At 54.0% G+C, this 17,426-nt stretch overlaps 1 protein-coding gene across 1 annotated transcript in view; it reads right to left on the minus strand.

The window, feature by feature from the left end:
• FAM178B (family with sequence similarity 178 member B) overlaps window positions 1-17,426 on the minus strand; it is a gene marked incomplete at its 5' end in the record, with an annotated part of 90,297 nt that overhangs the window by 31,536 nt on the left and 41,335 nt on the right. Inside the window, 4 exons of the mRNA XM_079720614.1 lie at window positions 6,952-7,049; window positions 7,284-7,460; window positions 7,743-7,824; window positions 12,694-12,808. Of these exons, the coding sequence (XP_079576740.1) occupies window positions 6,952-7,049; window positions 7,284-7,460; window positions 7,743-7,824; window positions 12,694-12,808 (472 nt within the window). The remainder of the gene's footprint in view (window positions 1-6,951; window positions 7,050-7,283; window positions 7,461-7,742; window positions 7,825-12,693; window positions 12,809-17,426) is intronic.

Genomic DNA, 17,426 nt, shown 5'->3' on the forward strand with positions numbered 1-17,426 from the left:
AGGCCAACCAAGGCTCGGGGAGCAGCGGAGGGGCCACCGAGGATGGCGCTTGAGGGGGAGGGGCCTGAGGAGGGGAGGGTACCAGGAAAACCACGCCGTGCAGCCAGCCAAGGCGAAGATGGGAAGCTTGCACACGAGGACAGGCCATGAGGTCACTGGGGACAAAGCGCTTTAGGAGGACTGGGCTGGCGCCTCGACTCCCACTGCCCCCCACACACAAACAGCCACTCCTAAAGGGGAGCGAGCTCCTGCTCAGCCACCAGCCCGCATGTTCCTGGCTTCATGGGGACCCTCGGCTGTCCTCCCAGCTCCAGCCATGGTCCCTTGACCCCTGGACATGACTTTCCTCTTGCCTCTTGTTCCTCCAGATTTTGAACCCTTATGAAATCTTGAGGGTCTGGGGCCTTGGTGGACTCCTTCTAGAATGTTCTCGACTTGTCCGCCTCCAGAGGCCCGACTGTCTCTTTTCTCAGGTGAGAACTCCCTCTGAGATACTCTGAGCTCTGAAGAACCCCCGTGTCCCGGGTGGGCAGGGTTCGGACAAGGAGAAGGAGAGAGCTGGGGGTGGAGAGCGTGGACAGCAGCAGCAGCCGCAGGGAGGGGTGGGTGGAGACGGACCTGCCGTTCGAAGGCAGGAGACACACAGAGCATATTTCTTTGCTGACAGAAAGAGCCAGTAGAGAATAAAAAGCTGAAGGTGTAAGGACGAGCAAGGATGATAAAGAAGGAAGGTTCCGGAAAGGCAGGACTGCTGAGATCCTGAATGTGGAGGAGGGACCAGGAGGAAACACGGGGGTGAGAGCTGTGGGTCCACGGGGCGTGTGTGCGGGGGCAGCAGTCATCCTGTGGAGAGAGAAGGGGCCCCGCGGTTTGCTGGGAGGGCAGAGGTGTCTCCAGCAGGAAGCCTGGTGGAGCCTGGAATCTGCTGAGGGCCCCCAGGAGGCTGGCTGGCAACTCAGGGCGGCTCCTGGGCAGCCTGAAGGGGTCAGGGGCCGATGGGGGGAACCAGGGAATGTGGTAGCACCACGCCACGTGGCCATGCAGTTTTCAGGGTGGGCAGATCTGAAGAACGCGCAAGAAAGGGAGTTAACAGTGGAGCGAGGGACCCAGGAAGCGAAGCTGGGAGAGGCTGATGGGCTGGGAGAAGATGAAGTGGTCCGGGGCCTTGCAAGGACCCTCTGCCCACCCGGGGCAGCAGCGTGGAACCCAGAGGGAAGCAAGGAGGGCTCCGGGGAGCTCTGGTGCGCCCACACCTCACCTGTCACTACTCTCATCCCTGGGGCAAACAGCTGGTGACTTTGAAGGCTGCTTTCTCCCAGGGCTGCCTTCTCCTCCCTCGTGACCAGGAATCCGCTTAAGCTGGTGTCACTTCCCCTCTACTTCCAGGGCCCCGGTGAGGCAGCACCCGTGGGACATTTAATAAACTTTCGCAGGTGGTGAAGGAGGGTCCCGAGCCTGGGAACCTCAGCTTTCAGGGGCAGCTCCCTCCCGACAGGGCCCGTGGGAGCTGCCGCAGAGGCTTGCGTGGACGTGCGCTCTCCCCAGCAGCTCCTGGAGCCACCCCAGGGGGCAGAGTCCCAAGACAGACTTTCCTCCAAGAGCCTCCTCTTCCCATTGGCCCCATTTCAGGTGCTTTGCTCTAGTCTGTACTTTCATTTTTCACGGTTACGCTCAACTTCGCCTTACAGTGCATCCCTTGAAGTCTTGGTCAACCAGGTGGGGAGGGGGGCGGGGCTCACACCCGTGTTGGCGGGGGTTCTCGCTCTGTGCTTAACCGGTCGGCAGGCAGGCAGACGAAGAAAGCGGCAGCCCATCGTACAACAACACGCCCTCCTTCCTGGGGTCAGTCTGGGCACTGAGCCCAGTGGGGCAGCCGCCAGCGAGGGGAGAACAAGGCCACCACCACGGGGACGCTGCGGAGGGGGCGGCTCACTAAAGAGCACAGTGAATACAGGGCAGCTGTGCAAAAGCATTAGAAGCTCTTTCCGATCCAGTTTGGAACAGTGGCCAAAACCTACGCTGAAGTGGACAGGAGGGCGGGGAGGACAAGCCATAAGCACAGATGAGAAATGGGGACAAGGCTAGGTGGTACAGGCACGGGGGAGGGGGAGGGGCAGGTGTTCTAGAGGTACTCCTTGGTGCCTTTTGAATTTTGTTCTGAGTGCTTTATCTACTTAGAAAAAGAAATAACATTTCTAAGTAAATGAATACATACCACCCGTCCCTATGATGAGCCCTCTTTCCCAGCAACGGGTCTCGGCAGGAGGTTTTACCCTAGTTGGTGTGTCTGTTTGAAAGCAGGTGAGGCCGTTCCATTATATTCACTATGAGCATTTAAGGAGCATCTATCGAGGGCCCTCCAGCTATAAAAAAGATACCCTCAGAAAGACACTGATTCCTGATATCACAGTTTGGCTAACAGATGAACGATGTCATAAATTGAGGATATGACACAGGTAGTTTCAAATCTGTTGGGAAATGGTGGATTACTAAGACAGAAGAAAATTGGTGTTGGGTCACTGGCTCTTTGGGGGTGGAAAAAATCAAGTTAGATCTCTGTCTCATACCTACAAAAAATAGATTCCAGATGGGATTAAGAGCCAAGAGAAACAAAGTTATATAAGTGCTGAAAGAAAATAGAACACAATATTTTTATGCTCTTGGGGGTGGGGAAGGCCTTCCTTTTCAAGATAGAAAGATTCAATTACAATCAACTCTCTGTACTATCCATGTACCTTTTCTGTGAATCTAAATCTATTCTGAAATTAAAAGTTTATTGAAGGGACTTCCCTGGTGGCTCAGTGGTTAAGAATCCTCCTGCCAATGCAGGGGACACGGGTTCGAGCCCTGGTCCGGGAAGATCCCACATGCCGCAGAGCAACTGAGCTCGTGCGCCACAACTACTGAGCCTGCACTCTAGAGCCCGAGAGCCACAACTACTGAGCCCCCGTGCCACAACTACTGAAGCCCACGTGCCTGGAGCCTGTGCTCCACAACAAAAGAAGCCACCGCGATGTGAAGCCCGCGCACTGCAACGAAGAGTGGCCCGCACTCGCCGCAACTAGAGAAAGCCTGCATGCAGCAACGAAGACCCAACACAGCCAAAAATAAATTAAAAAAAAAAAAGTTTATTGAAAAAGGGAAAAAAATCAGTTCACGGAAGGATATACACAAAGGTTTAAAAAGGACAATTTACAGACTTAGGAGAAAACACGGTGTCCAAAATGTAATAAGTTGCTTATAAATGTAATTTATAAGTTGCTTATGTAATAAGCAACTTATAAATCAATGTAATTAAGAAGAAGAAAAATTACCTGATAGAAAAATGGGTGAGATATCAAGAGGTAATTTACACCAAGAGAAACACAAAAGGCCAATAAACATAGGAAAAGATTCTCAATTTCACTGGCAATCAGGGAAATGAAAATTAGAACCACAGGAAGAGATTTTTCACTTACCAGATTAATTAAAACTTAAAAACAAAACTGAGACTACACGGTGTTAATGAGAATGTGGAGAAACAGGCACTTTCATGTCTGTTATTGATTAGTACAGCTTCTTTTGTGGAGGCCAAATTTTATATATACATACTTTAGGACTGCAATTTCAAAGAACTTATCTTATAGAAATATTTGGATAGATGCACAAAGCTTGTATATTGGACAAATATCCAGAACAGGGGACTGGTTGCATGCACACTAGGGAATATTATGCAGCTATGGAAAAGAAGGAGGCTCATCTCACACACACACACACATGTGCAGGCACGCCCCGGAGATATTACAAGTTTGGTTCCAGACCACCACAACAAAGCAAGTATTACAATAAAGCAAGTCACATGAATTTTTTGATTTCCCAGTGCATGTAAAAGTTGTGTTTAAACCTACAGGCTGGGAGAAAATATTTGCAAGCGATGCGACTGACAAGGACCTAATTTCCAAAATATACAAACAGCTCCTACTGTTTAGCAGTAACAAAAAAAACAAACAACCCAATCGAAAAATGGGCAGAAGACCTAAAGAGAGATCTTTCCAAAGAATCTCCAAAGAAGACATACAGATGGCCAATAGGCACATGCAAAGATGCCCATCATCGCTAATTACTAGAGAAATGCAAATCAGAACTACAATGAGGTACCACCTCACACTGGTCAGAACGGCCATCGTTAAAAAGTCTACAAATAATAAATGCTGGAGAGGGTGTGGAGAAAAGGGAACCCTCCTACACTGTTGGTGGGAATGTAAGCTGGTCCAGCCACTATGGAAAAGAGTATGGAGGCTCCTCAAAAAATTAAAAATAGAATTGCCATATGATCCAGCAATCCCACTCCTGGGCATATACCAGACAAAACTATAATTCGAAAAGATACATGCACCCCTATGTTCACAGTAGCACTATTTACAATAGCCAAGACATGGAAGCAATATAAATGTCCATCGACAGATGAATCGGTAAAGAAGATATGGTACATATATACAATGGAATATTACTCAGCCATTAAAAAAATAATAAAATAATGCCATTTGCAACAACATGGATGGGCCTAAAGATTATCATACTAAGTGAAGTAGGTCAGAAAGAGAAAAACAAATACCACATGATATCACTTACATCTAAAATACGTATATACAAAACATATCTACAAAATAAACATATCTACAAAAAAACCTGACTCACAGACAGAGAACAGACTTGTGGCTGACAAAGGGGAGGGGTGGGAAAGGGAAGGATTGGGAGTTTGGGATTAGCAGATGCAAACTATTGTATATAGAATGGATAAACAACAAGGTACTACGACACAGGGAACTATATTCAATATCCTGTGATAAACCGTAATAGAAAAGATTATGAAAAAGAAAATATATGTGTATAACTGAATCACTTTGCTGTACAGCAGAAATTAACCACAACATTGTAAATAAACTATACTTCAATAAAAATTTTTTAAAAAGTTATGTTTACACTATACGGTAGTCTATTAAGTACGCAATAGCGTTATGTCTGAAATAACAGTGTATATACCTTAATTAAAAAACACCTCGTTAAAAAATGCTGACCATCATCTGAGCCTTCAGTGAGTCCTAATCTTTTCACAATAGTAACGTCAAAGGTCACTGATCACAGACCACCATCACAAACCTAATAACGAAAAAGTTCGCAATATTCTGAGAATTACCAAAATGCGACACAGAGACACGAGGTAAGCAAATGCTGCTGGAAAAATGGCACTGACAGACTTGCTCGATGCAGGGTTGCCACAACGCTTCATTTGTACAAAAACACACAATATTTGTGAAGTGCAATAAAGCGAAGAAGCACAGTGAAATGCGGTCTGCCTGTATTTATAAACATTTACGTACACGTGAATATATATACATATAAAAGGACGTAGAACAAATACAAATCACATGGCCTGGGTGGAGCAAATGGGAAACTGGGGCTGGACCACATGGGGCCTTGGAGACCAAGCTAAGGTGTTTGCAATTGGCCGTGCAGGCGACAGCAAGCAAGGCAAGGCAGAGACACGATAATCCCATGTACCTGCAGAGCAAACAGCCTTTGAAGGAGGAGCCAGGGACAGAATGTCACTGCCATCATCCAGGTGAGAGATGGTGAGATGAAAGCAGAAGGGGGCGGGAAGGAGGTAGCTGATTTAAAGTGACCCAGACGAGGTCTCTGCTTTTGTGGAGCTGACAGAGAGAGGCAACTAGAAGCAAGGATTTAGGATGTGGAAGGCAGAATGGACAGGATTTCGGGATGAACAGGGATAATGAGGTGGGGACGGGAAAGCCCTCCAGGACTGCCATTTCTGACGCATGCATCACCTAAAGGTCTTAGACAGAGCTTCGAGAAGCCCAGTTCTTTCAAATACACAGCAAAAGCTTTCCTTTCAGGACTGTGGAAAGGCCTCCTCTCTTCCAGCCAGATTCACAGGAAAGAGATCGAGCTTCCCATCTCAGGCTTGAAGTTGAGCTCAGCATGTTTGCTGAGGACAGGAGTCTGCGCAGAACTCCAAGCCTGCTCTCAGAAGCTTCCCCTGGGGAGGGAGTTGCAGGGGGGTGGCCCCAGTGGAGAGTGACTGTGTGGGTACCTGTGAAGGGTCTTCCTGGAGGGGGCCAGGACAGGCCTGGTTGGAAGGGTGGGAAGGGGTGTCATTCTAGGTGGGACGAGCTGCAGATGGAGGGCTGGAGAGGAGAGGAGGGGACCTGGGGAGTGGTCTGCACAGGGAAGGGCAAGGGACTCCTTGCGGCTGTGGCCTCAAGTGGGAGAAGGAAGGAGGGGGGAGGGGAGAGACTGGGGCAGGTCCAGCGAATGGGTCTTATCTCCCTGTGGGCTGAGTTTGTTTGTTCACCTCGTTTGTTCATTTGAAAAGAATTTACAAAGTGCCAACAGCAATGCCAGGCACTGTTCTGGACGGGCGGTGATATGGCAGTGACCCCAATAAGGGACCTGCTCTCCTGGAAGTGACAAGGAGGAGAGGCAGCCATGAACAAGGAACAAACAGTAAGAAAATTTCTGGCAGAGATCAATACTGTCCAGAAAATAAAACAGAATGATGAATGGAGGGTTTGAGAGGGGGGTGGGAGCGGGGAGTGATCAAGAGACAACACACAGCTGAGCTCTGAATGACAGAAGGAACCCTCCCTCCACTGAGGACCGGGGAGGGAGCCGCGAAGAAGGGTGGGTGGGGATGCTGCAGGTCTGAGGCGAATTGTACAAGGCGACGGTTTTGCTAAGAAGACCGTGTTAAGAAAATGAGGCTTTTTTCCCTTTGTAATGAACTCATTAGTGAGCTGTATTCTTAGTTCTTTCTCCTGGGTTTTTGACTTTGGGCGGGAGGGGGAGGTTTGTGGGGACGGATGGGGCGGACTGTGGATCGCCCACGGGGGGTGAGCACAGGTGCGGGGATAAGCCTCAGGTGGGGGGAGACAGAGGTGGAGAAGCACCCACCTGCTCCGGGGCGTCACGTCCAGGAAGAGCTGCACAAGCGCCAGCAGGTTGTGGTGGTGATCAGATGCCCGGCTCAGGGCACAGCACAGCTGCCGGAGCTGTGGGGACAGCGGGCATCAAGGTGGGCTGGGGGGACGTGGCCCGCCTTCCACCCTGACCTCCCTACCAGCCCACTGTCGGTGGGGGGAGGTCTGGAGAGTACGAGGGTGGGTCGTGGAGGCCAGGTAAGGGAGGGAGCAGCGCTGTCCCCAAGGGGGGCACTCTAGGGGCCGTGAAGAGAGCATTCGCGGTGAGGCTGGGGGCTCGGGCTTGGGCCCAGGGGTCTGCCGTACCTTCCCCGGCCACTCCTGGATGCTGTCCAGCAGCAGAAGCAGGAGCTGCTGGAGGTCGGTCTTGGGCAGCAGGCGAAGCCCCACGTCCAAGCCGGCTCGGCATAGCAGCTCAATCAGGCCCAAGAGGCTCCCATCGGCGTAGGCCCCTGGCTGGGCCTGCACGCACAGCATCAGGAACTGGAGAGCAGAGGGAGCACTAGGGCAGGGGCGCCTCCCTGGCACTGTGAGCCCAGGGCCCTGCTGGGAAGGAACTGAGAAAAATGGGGAGGTCTGGAGTCGAGGCCCCTGGGGTCGTCAGGGGCAGGCGCAGGTGTGGAGGGCGCGGGCGTTGGAGGGCACGGGCTTCTGTGGCATCCCTCCTGGCCGTCGGCACAGTGCCTGCGGTGATGCTCAGCGGCATTCACTGAACGAGGTGCTGAATAGGTCTGGACTGCGAGCAGAGGGATGGGTGGGGCTCACCTTACAGATGTAGCTCAGGCTGCTGTCCAAGGCCGTCTCCTGGGGGGTGTCCTGCTGCTCACTCTGGCTCAGGCTAGCCTCACTTTTAAGCTCGCTGAGGTAAGACAAAAACAAAGGAAAGGAAACAGGAGGAGATGGGCGCAAGGGGAGAAGTGAGGCAGAGAGGGAGGCCGCACTTGCTGGAGAAGAACAGAGAGCCTGTGGATGATCCATTCAGCCTGGGACCCTGATGCCCCGTGTGTGTTGGCCACCCACTGCTGCGTAACAAATGACCCCCAAATGTAGAGGCTTAAAAACAACAGATATGTATTATTCTGTGCAGTTTCTGAGGGTCAAGAATCCAGGAGCAGCGTGGAGGGGCGGGGAAGGGGGGGCATGTCTGGCTCTGGGTCTCTTGGGAGGCTGCCTCCAAGACGTTGGTGGGGGCACTGCTGTCAGCTTAGGCTTGACTGGGCGGGAGGAGCTGCTTCCCAGCTCACTCAGGGGTCACTGGCCTCAGTCCTTGCCGTGCAGGCCTCTCCACAGGGCTCTGCAACTTGCCCCGGCTTCCCCTGAAGCGAGTGACGTGAGAGAGGGGAGATGCCTGCCTGAGACGGAGGTTGCAGCGTTTCATAACCTAACCTTGGAGGTGACATCACTTCTGCTGATTTCTCCAGGCCACACGGGCCAGCCTGACTTGGGGTGACAGAGGGCTGCACAAGGGGATGAATGCCAGGAGGTGGGGGGGGTCACTGGGGCCTCTTGGGGGTTGGCTCCCCAACGCTGCCACTCCAGGAAGGCCTCCAGCTCTAGTTTTCTGGGACTTGGAAACCAGAAAATCATTCTCCACTGCCCCCCAAAAGTCTTCCTTAAAAGCACTCTTTGTCCACACAGTTATGGTGAGTCTGCTCATGCACTGAAAAGGACACTATTTTGTAGCTTACGTCAGGTTAGACTCCAAAGTATCTGCAAGTAAGGTGAAATGAGAGTATAAGTGGTCCTCGAGAACCCCTCCAAAGATGTCCCACTACCATGCTGTCCACGGACAAGCCCGGCATGGCCAGTTTTCCCCTAGAGAGGAAACAGCCTGGATGAAGTTAGAGGCCAGGGTCGTATTGAAAACACCCTCTTTAAAGACCAGAGTCATACTCAGGGTGGCGAGAGTCCCAGAGGGAGAGAGGCACTAGCCAACAGCAGAGCCACACCACCCTCTGCACAAGCCTCCCAGGCACATGCTCCCTGGAGGAGACACTGATCAGGGGCACCCTCACTAAATGACGCTCTTTCTTTGGGCAAGTGTATGTTGTTGGTTTCAAGTAAGTAAGGTGACTTTATGACAAGGCTCCCTTTGCTGTCTCTTCCACTCCTCCACTCTCACTAACTGGCCTGGAGTTCCTGATAACAGCAGACTCTCTATAAGTGAAGACTCCGATGATGACAACAACACTGTCAAAAATAACAGCCTCCTGTGAGGCCGCCCCGGCCACAGTTCCCCAAGGCTCCGCTCTTCTTTACTTCTTGGTGTTGCTTCTCAGCGGGGAAAAAAAGAAACCCATCTCTAGGCACCCGGGAAATTGGTGTCAACAAACCAAAGTCAGGAGGGGGTGCGGGACAGGACTGGGATCAGACATTCTTCCAGGTTTTAGCATTTATTAGGGCCAGAGTACGAACGGGTGAGGCTGGCGCTCACGCATTTGGGCACACGCTGGGCCTGCGTCAGCGTGTGCAGGGGAGTTCTGGCTTGTACCAGCCCGTGAGCACGCACGGGGCCATGCAAGCATGGGTGGGAATGTTTTCAGATCTCCCGAAGGGTGGGGGCAGCCTCAGAGCCGACTCTGTGACTCTGCCCAAGAGGAGTGGGCTTTCAGACAGCTTGGAGCTGCTAGTGGGAGGAGGAGTGTAGAAAACGTGCGCTGGGGACGCGTCTTCTCCGAGCTGGGCAGGGGAAGTGTGGCTATGACGAGAGGCCTCTCCTCACTGGGGAGGAAGGTCAGCCTTCCCAAGCGGACAGGGGAACAGCCTCCCCTGTGCCGCCTCTGCTGGGAACAGCAGGAAACAAATCGGGGTCCTCGTGCCCAGCCTGCCTTTCTGAGGCTCGACTGGGACGTCGGCATCGTGACTGCTGTTCTGGGACGCGGCATCAGCTCATCCCCAGGCCTCCACCTCGGAGAAGAGGAATTCATAGCCTAATAAGCCCACTCCTCTCCCAGAGGACTCAGCAGGTGAAGGGCAAGTTGAGGGTCCCACCACCAGACTCCACCTGCAAAGCAGCTTCATCCCACCCCTGCCTCCCAGCCTCAACACAGGCTTGGCGGAGTTAGGGCTCTCGGCCCTTGGCCAGCAGCCAGGAGCTGGAGTTTGGGCTGCAATGACATTGTTCCACACTCTTAAGAGAGGTACGCCAGCTTCTCTATTTGTTTTCCCCTAGTGCTGTTGGAAAAGCATAATAAAGTGACCCTCCGCACCTGCTCTGAGGGAAGACTGTAAGGGAAGCTACAAGCACGGCCGCCACCATAACCGAGAGCCCACCACGGGGGCTGCAGGCAGGGTGCTCGCCTCAGGACTGCACCGCCAAACCAGACCAGACCGGTCATCTGGGCTCTGCGTGACCGAGGTCAATGCAATGAAGAGGAATAGATGCTGAGCTAACGGAAAGGGAGGGAGGGGCAAACTCTACCTGGATCGAATTACCCTGCCCCGAGGCAGCCCGTTACCAAACGCCCCCTTTCAGTGGATTAGCTGTCATTTATTTACCCCTTTGGCCTCTGCATCAGGCTGCCCTCTTGGAGAACCAAATGGATGAAGGCTTCTGGCACCAGGCAACAGCAGCAGGCTGCTGGTCTTTAGCGGCCAGCCTTGTGGTCTGACCAGGGCTCTTCACCTGGGCTTTGTAATCAGGGAGCAGCCTTGGAAGACCAGCCACTGCCCCCTCTCTTCCCAGGTGAGACCGGGGGTACCTGACGAAGAGTGTCTGAACAGCCAAGTGGCACGAGCCCCCTCTGAGGATGCCGAGGCTCTGGCCTGCTTCCTATCTGGTGTTCACGTTCTGGTCCCTCCTCTGCTGGCCTTTCTTTCCCAAATATCCTCCTGACTTCTCCCTCCCCGGCCTTATCACTGGGCAGAGGGCTACTCTCTTTGCAACAAGGCAGACATCAGACGATGTGCATGGTCCAGCAGCAGCAGGGCTGTTTCCTTCTGGAAGGAAATCTTGAAGCGTTCAATGAGACGGTGATGAGTTTTAAGGAAATCTGAGATTAGGAATGATTGGTGAAAGTCCTGTCTTTCTCACGGCAACGAGCCAGGCAGCCAAGCCAAGCCGTGCGCCCACGTGTGCCCTCATTTCCAGTCTTGGCCACTGCAAGGCTTGTGGGTACCCCAGAGGAGCCCCAGGGCATCTGTTCGGCCAGCGGAGCCTTAGATGGTGACATCCCTAGAGGTCAACAGAGAAGCACCCGACGTGGAACCGACTGACACGGATGAGCCTCCGAGGAGGATGATAGAGAGAAGACTGCTTGCCCTGAAGATTCTCCTGTGGCCCATGGAATCGTGAAGGACGCCACACCCTTGGTGGAAGAGATACCAGAATGTTCTTGGTGTTCCCTGAATAGCCTAGAGCAGGGGTCCCCAACCCCCGGGCTGGTACAGGTCCGAGGCCTGTTAGGAACCGGGCCGCACAGCAGGGGGTGAGCGGCAGGCCAGCGGGCGAAGCTTCATCTCTCATTCCCCGTCGCCCACGGCAGGCTGGCACACGGGCAGGGTATTTACAGCCCAGCAAGTGTGGTTTGGTCTGGTTTGGTTTGGCAGACAATTACCAAACACAGTGGTGGAACAGGTTCTTAAGAAAGCTTTGGCGTTCCCCTAGAGAAACATCCGCCCACCACGGTGCCCTGAGGGCTTGTCGGCAGGAGGGAGGGGGCTCCCGCGGCGCAACCTGTCTGGGGTTCTCAAACCAGCTGCTCAAAGAACTCTCATCAGAGAGTTTGGATGTGCCAAAACTGACACCCGTACAACCCATCCACCCAACACGAGTCGTCTATGTATCGTACGGCTCTGTCCCTAGAGGGTGGGGACAAATTAGCATCGCTGCCCAGGGCACAAAGGGGGCACCCACGACACAAAGTGGAGCACTGTGGAAATGACATGTAAAATTGTGCCTTGCTGGCCATGAGCTGGTAGTAGGTGATGTGCCAGGAGGGGCTTGGAGACAGACCAGAGAGATTGGGACACGTCTCAGGAGAGAAGGGGCGGCGAGCGCTGAGTCAGGAAGGGGCGGGAACAAATGCCAGTCAGAGCAGCAAGACTCAGCCGGGCCTGGCTCTTCCCGTCGCCTCGAGGCTGTGTCACACGCCGTTCATTCGTGGTGCGAAACTATACTCAGGGGTACCTGTGTGCTGTGATTCCCTCAGATTCTGTGCTTCACCGTTGGGGCTACAGCCTGAGCTTGGTAACTTCTTTTTTTTAACCTCAAAAAATACACATAGTTTGGGAGTTCCCTGGTGGCCTAGTGGTTAGGATTCCGGGCTTTCACTGCTGTGGCCCGGGTTCAATCCCTGGTCGGGGAACTGAGATCCCACAAGCTGCACAGCATGGCCAAAAAAAAAAAAAAAGAAAAAAAAAAAGTACATAATTTAAAATAATCACCAGAGGAAATCTTTCCTTTCTCTAACTTGTAAAATGCTTATTGAGCCAAGGCTGGATACCACCAACAATAATGAAAATGGAGCTTTGTACAATGAACGGCCAGGCGTATTACATTTACAGAAAAGGAAATACTTCAGTATTTCCTAGCATGGATATATGTTTATAAGAGTCTATTTGTGGGGTAATATTTTTTTTTGTTTTGTTTTTTACATTTTTCCTGACGTGTAATTGGTACTACACATATTTAATGTACACGATTAGATGGGTTTGAACTGCGTTCAGTGGCTGTGGACCGCATGAGGAAGGACCCCGAGGTGGGGGAGGTACTCACCTCCCATCGTGCTGGAGGGGCCCCAGGGGCTGCAAAGCAGGGCTGTGGGTACCCAGGCTGTGGAACGCGGCTGTGACCTCTTGCAGCGAGGGGCACCACAAGCTCGTGTCTGCATCTGTCAGGCCAAGGAAGGGCGGGGGGTTAGGGCGGGCACAGCAGGACAGGCTGCACTGTGCCCACAAGCGGGGCTGGTAGCCCCATCCTCGGGCAGCACGGGTGTTATCTGGAGCAGTGAAGCCACCAGTGGTTTCAGATACTTGCTGGCGCTTTGGGAACCTGGACATTCATTCTCCCGTCTTCAAGCTATGGCCACCTTGACATGCAAGGGACCGGGGAGGACGGCACACTGACCATCTCCACCAGGCAGCCGTTGGGGCACTGAGCTGCCCCGAGCTGAGCCAGATGCCAAGTCCTGAACCAGAGGCCTGGAGACAGCAAGACTCTGGAGACACCAGGCTCCGCGGCCCTGGGCTCTCTGCCACCAAGGGCTGAGGCCAGCTCTGCACCTACTGTGGACTCAGCAGCGCCTTGGCGGCAACGTCTGGGCAGTCCCAGGTCCACCGTCCCTGCCAGGGGCCCTCCTTGCAGCCCGGGAACGCATCTTCTCAGCAAGCTCGAGCTTCGAGGACATTCTCTCTTAACAAGACATGAACGATAATCTGACCACATCAACAAAGGGGAAAAACCTTACAGACTGAGGGCCTTTTCTGCTGTCAGGCTATTTAAGGATATTTTCTGAACCCGGAGAATAGAGAAATAACAGGCAACGCGGTGGAGCGTATTTCCCAGAGACGGCTGCACCTCTGCATCCCACTCCACACGCTCTTCTGCACTGCGGCGTCCACATCGCAGCGCCCACGTCTCCACCCTCTCACCGCTCCACATCATCTTATGTTCTGATTTGATTGCTTCTTGTTTGTCTTTCCCCATTAGAATGTAAATTCCACAAGGACAGGGACTAGGTCTGTGCTGTTCATCCCTGCACACCCAGAGCCTAGAGGAGTGGCCAGTGTGTGGATGGATGGATGGATGGATGGATGGATGATGAATGAATGATGAATGAATGAACCCATGAACGGAGAGCATCCTACACAAACCTGACCAAGCAGTCCATGACTAAGAGGGAAACTGGAAAAAAAGTCACAAGCTGGCAGCGCTGAGAACGCAGATGAGGGATCTGGCAGCGGGTGAGTTGTGGGAATCAAGAGTGTGGAAGCTGGGCCAGGAGCGCATGAGCAGCTCAGGCTTGAACCTTCCCACCTGAGGGCCCCTCTCGATGGACCCCACCATGTCACCAAAGACAAAAAGGTGACCCAGTAGAACCCCTGACCTCAGGGAGCTCAAGTCTAGGAGGGAGAGGAGCCAGGCAGATAAACAAATATAAGAGAGTGTGTTCCTGCAAAAATCTAAGCCGGTGGAAGGTGTGGAGCCTACTCAGGGGAGAGGAAGTTAACTGGGGGCTGGGGGAGGCAGAATGGCAGGTGGGAAGCACACGCCCGGCAAAGGGACAGAAATGACAAAGAGCATGAAAGAGCATGGCACATCCAGCGACCCAAGGCAAGAAACAGGGCGTCCTAAATGAGATGAGATGTCTCGGCAACGGTCCCGTGTGGCTGCAGCGCCAGCAGACGGTGGAACGGCCGGCGGAGGGTCTGAGTCCCGTCCAGGGACGAGCCTTCGGCCGGTCGGCATCAAGTGTCTCTCTCTGGAAACGTATACGGGTCAAGGCTCACCCAAGTAGTAATGAGACTCTGGGAGGAGGAAAAACCTTCTTGTTTGTTTAGTTTTTTCCTCTTGGGCAGCTTAACAAGTCCGAGAAAGGTAATGCTACCCCTTGCCCGCTACACAAACAAGCTGGGAAGAATGAAGGCTGCAAAACACAACGAGAGAGGACTGTTCCCCTGAGCCTGAGCCACGGGGGACGGTGTGGGTGGCCGGTGACCTTGCCAGGGGGGGGAAGACGGTGTGGCAAGAGAATCACCCGAGGGCAAGGCCCCCAGAGGCCCAGCTGGGCGGCGACATCCTGCCCGCAGCCTTGGACACGGCCCCCCGCGGCGGCCCCCGCAGGTGCCTCTGAAGCCCCGTGACAGCAGCAGTGCGGACCCCGCCGGCCAGAGGCCCAGCCTGGCCTCGGCCCCTCTCCCCGCGCCTCCCCGGCGATTACTCCACACGCCCGCTCCACCCGGGCTGAGGTGTCAGGAGCGGTCACAGAAAGGGGCCTGGGTCACCTCGGGGTCAATCAGTCCCCATCCGACAGCCCGGAGAGTTGGTTAAGTGAGGACAGGCACCCGAGAGCCCGTAATTAACGCTGCCCGTAAGTAGGCCATGCGCTCAGCTTTTCCCGAGCACGGTTTGCCCCGAAGGAGGGTTTTCTGGAGAGCTGACACAGAAGAAAAGTCTCGCGAACTCAGCTCCTTTACGCCCACAGCACGGTCATCTGAGGGGATCCCCCGGGGGAGCACCAGGGCCCTGGGCCGTGTCCAATGCCAGCGCCAACGGCCCCGCGCATCTGGGCTCTGTTTATTAACTCTGAGTCCGAAAGCTCTCCTGGGATGGAACTGAGGCTTCGGGGGAAGTCAGGGGAAGAAAGGCATCAGGTCTGAGATAAAAGTGACTTTTCCATCTGCGACTCCCAAGCAGCTTTACTTCACGTAACCCACTCTCCTGGCACCATTTCCACTGAATGGGAAAACCACGCACATCCTGAGAACCCTCCTCAGCGCCGGCCGTGCCAGCCCCCCTGCCCGGGCCTGCTCACCCCTTCGTCACACCCACCAGGTCCCATCCTGGGCCTTAGGGGAGCGGAGTCTTTAGACACCTGTCCTTTCCTCCCCCTCCCCGCCCCCAAATCGAGTTGCTAAGGAGCGTTCTGGGTGTTGCAGGCGCCATCTGACTGGGTCCTGATTCTCTGACACCATCTGAGACCCCTCAGTGCCACAGCAGGCGGAGTCCCCATCAGCTGTAACGGGGGTGCTGGCTCCCAAAGGAACGCAAGCTACCGACCCATCACACACCCGAGTGTGGGTGGGGCTCATAACATTTAGGGGAGGCTTAAAATCGTATGGTTTCTTATCCTCCCAACTCTGATTACTTAACTCCCCTCCGCACTCCTGTGTTTAAACTGAAACTTGCTCTACATCATGGGCTTTAGTCAATCAGCTCTAGCCCCAGTCATTTAAAATTGTTATTCAGTCAACAAACAGCAAGTGAACAGCAGGCGATTAAAGTTCTGGTGTCATGGAGCTGAAGGTTTCGTGGGGAAACAGACAACGCTCACGAAAAATAAACATACCGTGCCCGGGTGTGTAAGTGGCGGGTAAGGAAAGGGGTCAGGGTGACGCAGGGCGATGCTAAGGACAGGCGGAAGAGCCCTGCAGAGACCTGGGTCCAGCCAGGAGCCCGGCGTGTTGGAGCTGGTGCCAGGCCCAGGGGTGGGGGACGGCAGGAGGGGACGGGGCCTGGGCCAGAGAGGCCTGGGAGGGGAGGGGCCCGGCGCCCAGCCCACAGACCCACCCCTCTGCGGGGCTAGGAGACGTTATCAGAGGGATGATCCGAGTGTGGGGTAGAAACACAAAATCCTACCCAGCCCGCATTTCAAGAACACACACATTTCACTGCCCCAACTACAGCGTGAGCACGGGACAGAGCCCCTCACGGCTTCCCCACAGAGCACCGCCCCGGCGGCGGGACCCTGAAGTGCCCTGACCCAGACCCACTCGCTGCTGCTCTGGCCTCTCACGCCCCCTGACTCCCCCTCCAGACCTGCGCTGCCGGCTTTCTTCCTAATCTCCTTCTTGTTCCTTCTCTGCTGGGCAACCCGCCCTGCTGGCCCCTTGTTTTCCCTTTTCTTGCCATTCCCCCGGAGCTCAGGCCCTCCCCACGGGACCCTAGAGCCTCCCTGCCTACCTCGCTGTATGTAACGCAGCGGGCACCCACCCCTCCACACACCTCCCTCACCACACACCACGCTGCTCACACACATCCCCACACAAGTACCGACACGCCCCACTACACAGACGCGTGCACACACCACCCATTCACACACACACACACACACACACACACACACACAGAGGCTCTGTCAGCCCCTGGTCTGCTGATCCACGAGCTGAGGGTGTGTACAGGGCAGGTGATGCCGTCCCCAGGCCACCTCTCCTCTCCCCTGCCCTCTGTAACTCACACCACTGCCCTGTGTCACCTAACACCGTTGAGCATTCCAGGCCCTGTGTGTAGGACAGACCTGCACTGAGCCAAACCACTGAACCTATGGTATCTGCTAGAATTAGATTCAGCTGCAAATAACAAAAAGCCCCAAAACAAAACAAAAAACCCACCTGGGCTTAATAAGCTACAGTTTTATTTCTCTCTGATGAAAAAGAAGCCTGGAGTGGGCGCCACACAGTGGGGACCTGACTGATCTGGGGGACCCTGGGTGACGCTGCTGCTCCACCGTTCTCAGCAGGTGCCTCTCCTTCTCAAGACCACCTGGTAGCCCAGGGTAGCTGCTAGAGGCCCAGTTATTATGTCTCACCTCCAGGCAGCTACTTCCTCACTTTGCTACTTTAGTACACATTCTTGAGTTGTTTTTAAGGATGCAAGGCCTCTTCAGTGTGACTCAGGAAGGCAGCAGCAAACTACCCTCTCGTTTCAAAAGCAAGAATTTGAGACTGATTCAGACTCAACCAAAGACCTCCCAGTAACGTCCCTGAATGCATGGCCCACCGGTTCTCTCT

The sequence above is a fragment of the Hyperoodon ampullatus genome (genome assembly GCF_949752795.1).
Source record: "Hyperoodon ampullatus genome assembly, chromosome: 15".
In the NCBI taxonomy this organism is placed as follows: domain Eukaryota; kingdom Metazoa; phylum Chordata; class Mammalia; order Artiodactyla; family Ziphiidae; genus Hyperoodon; species Hyperoodon ampullatus.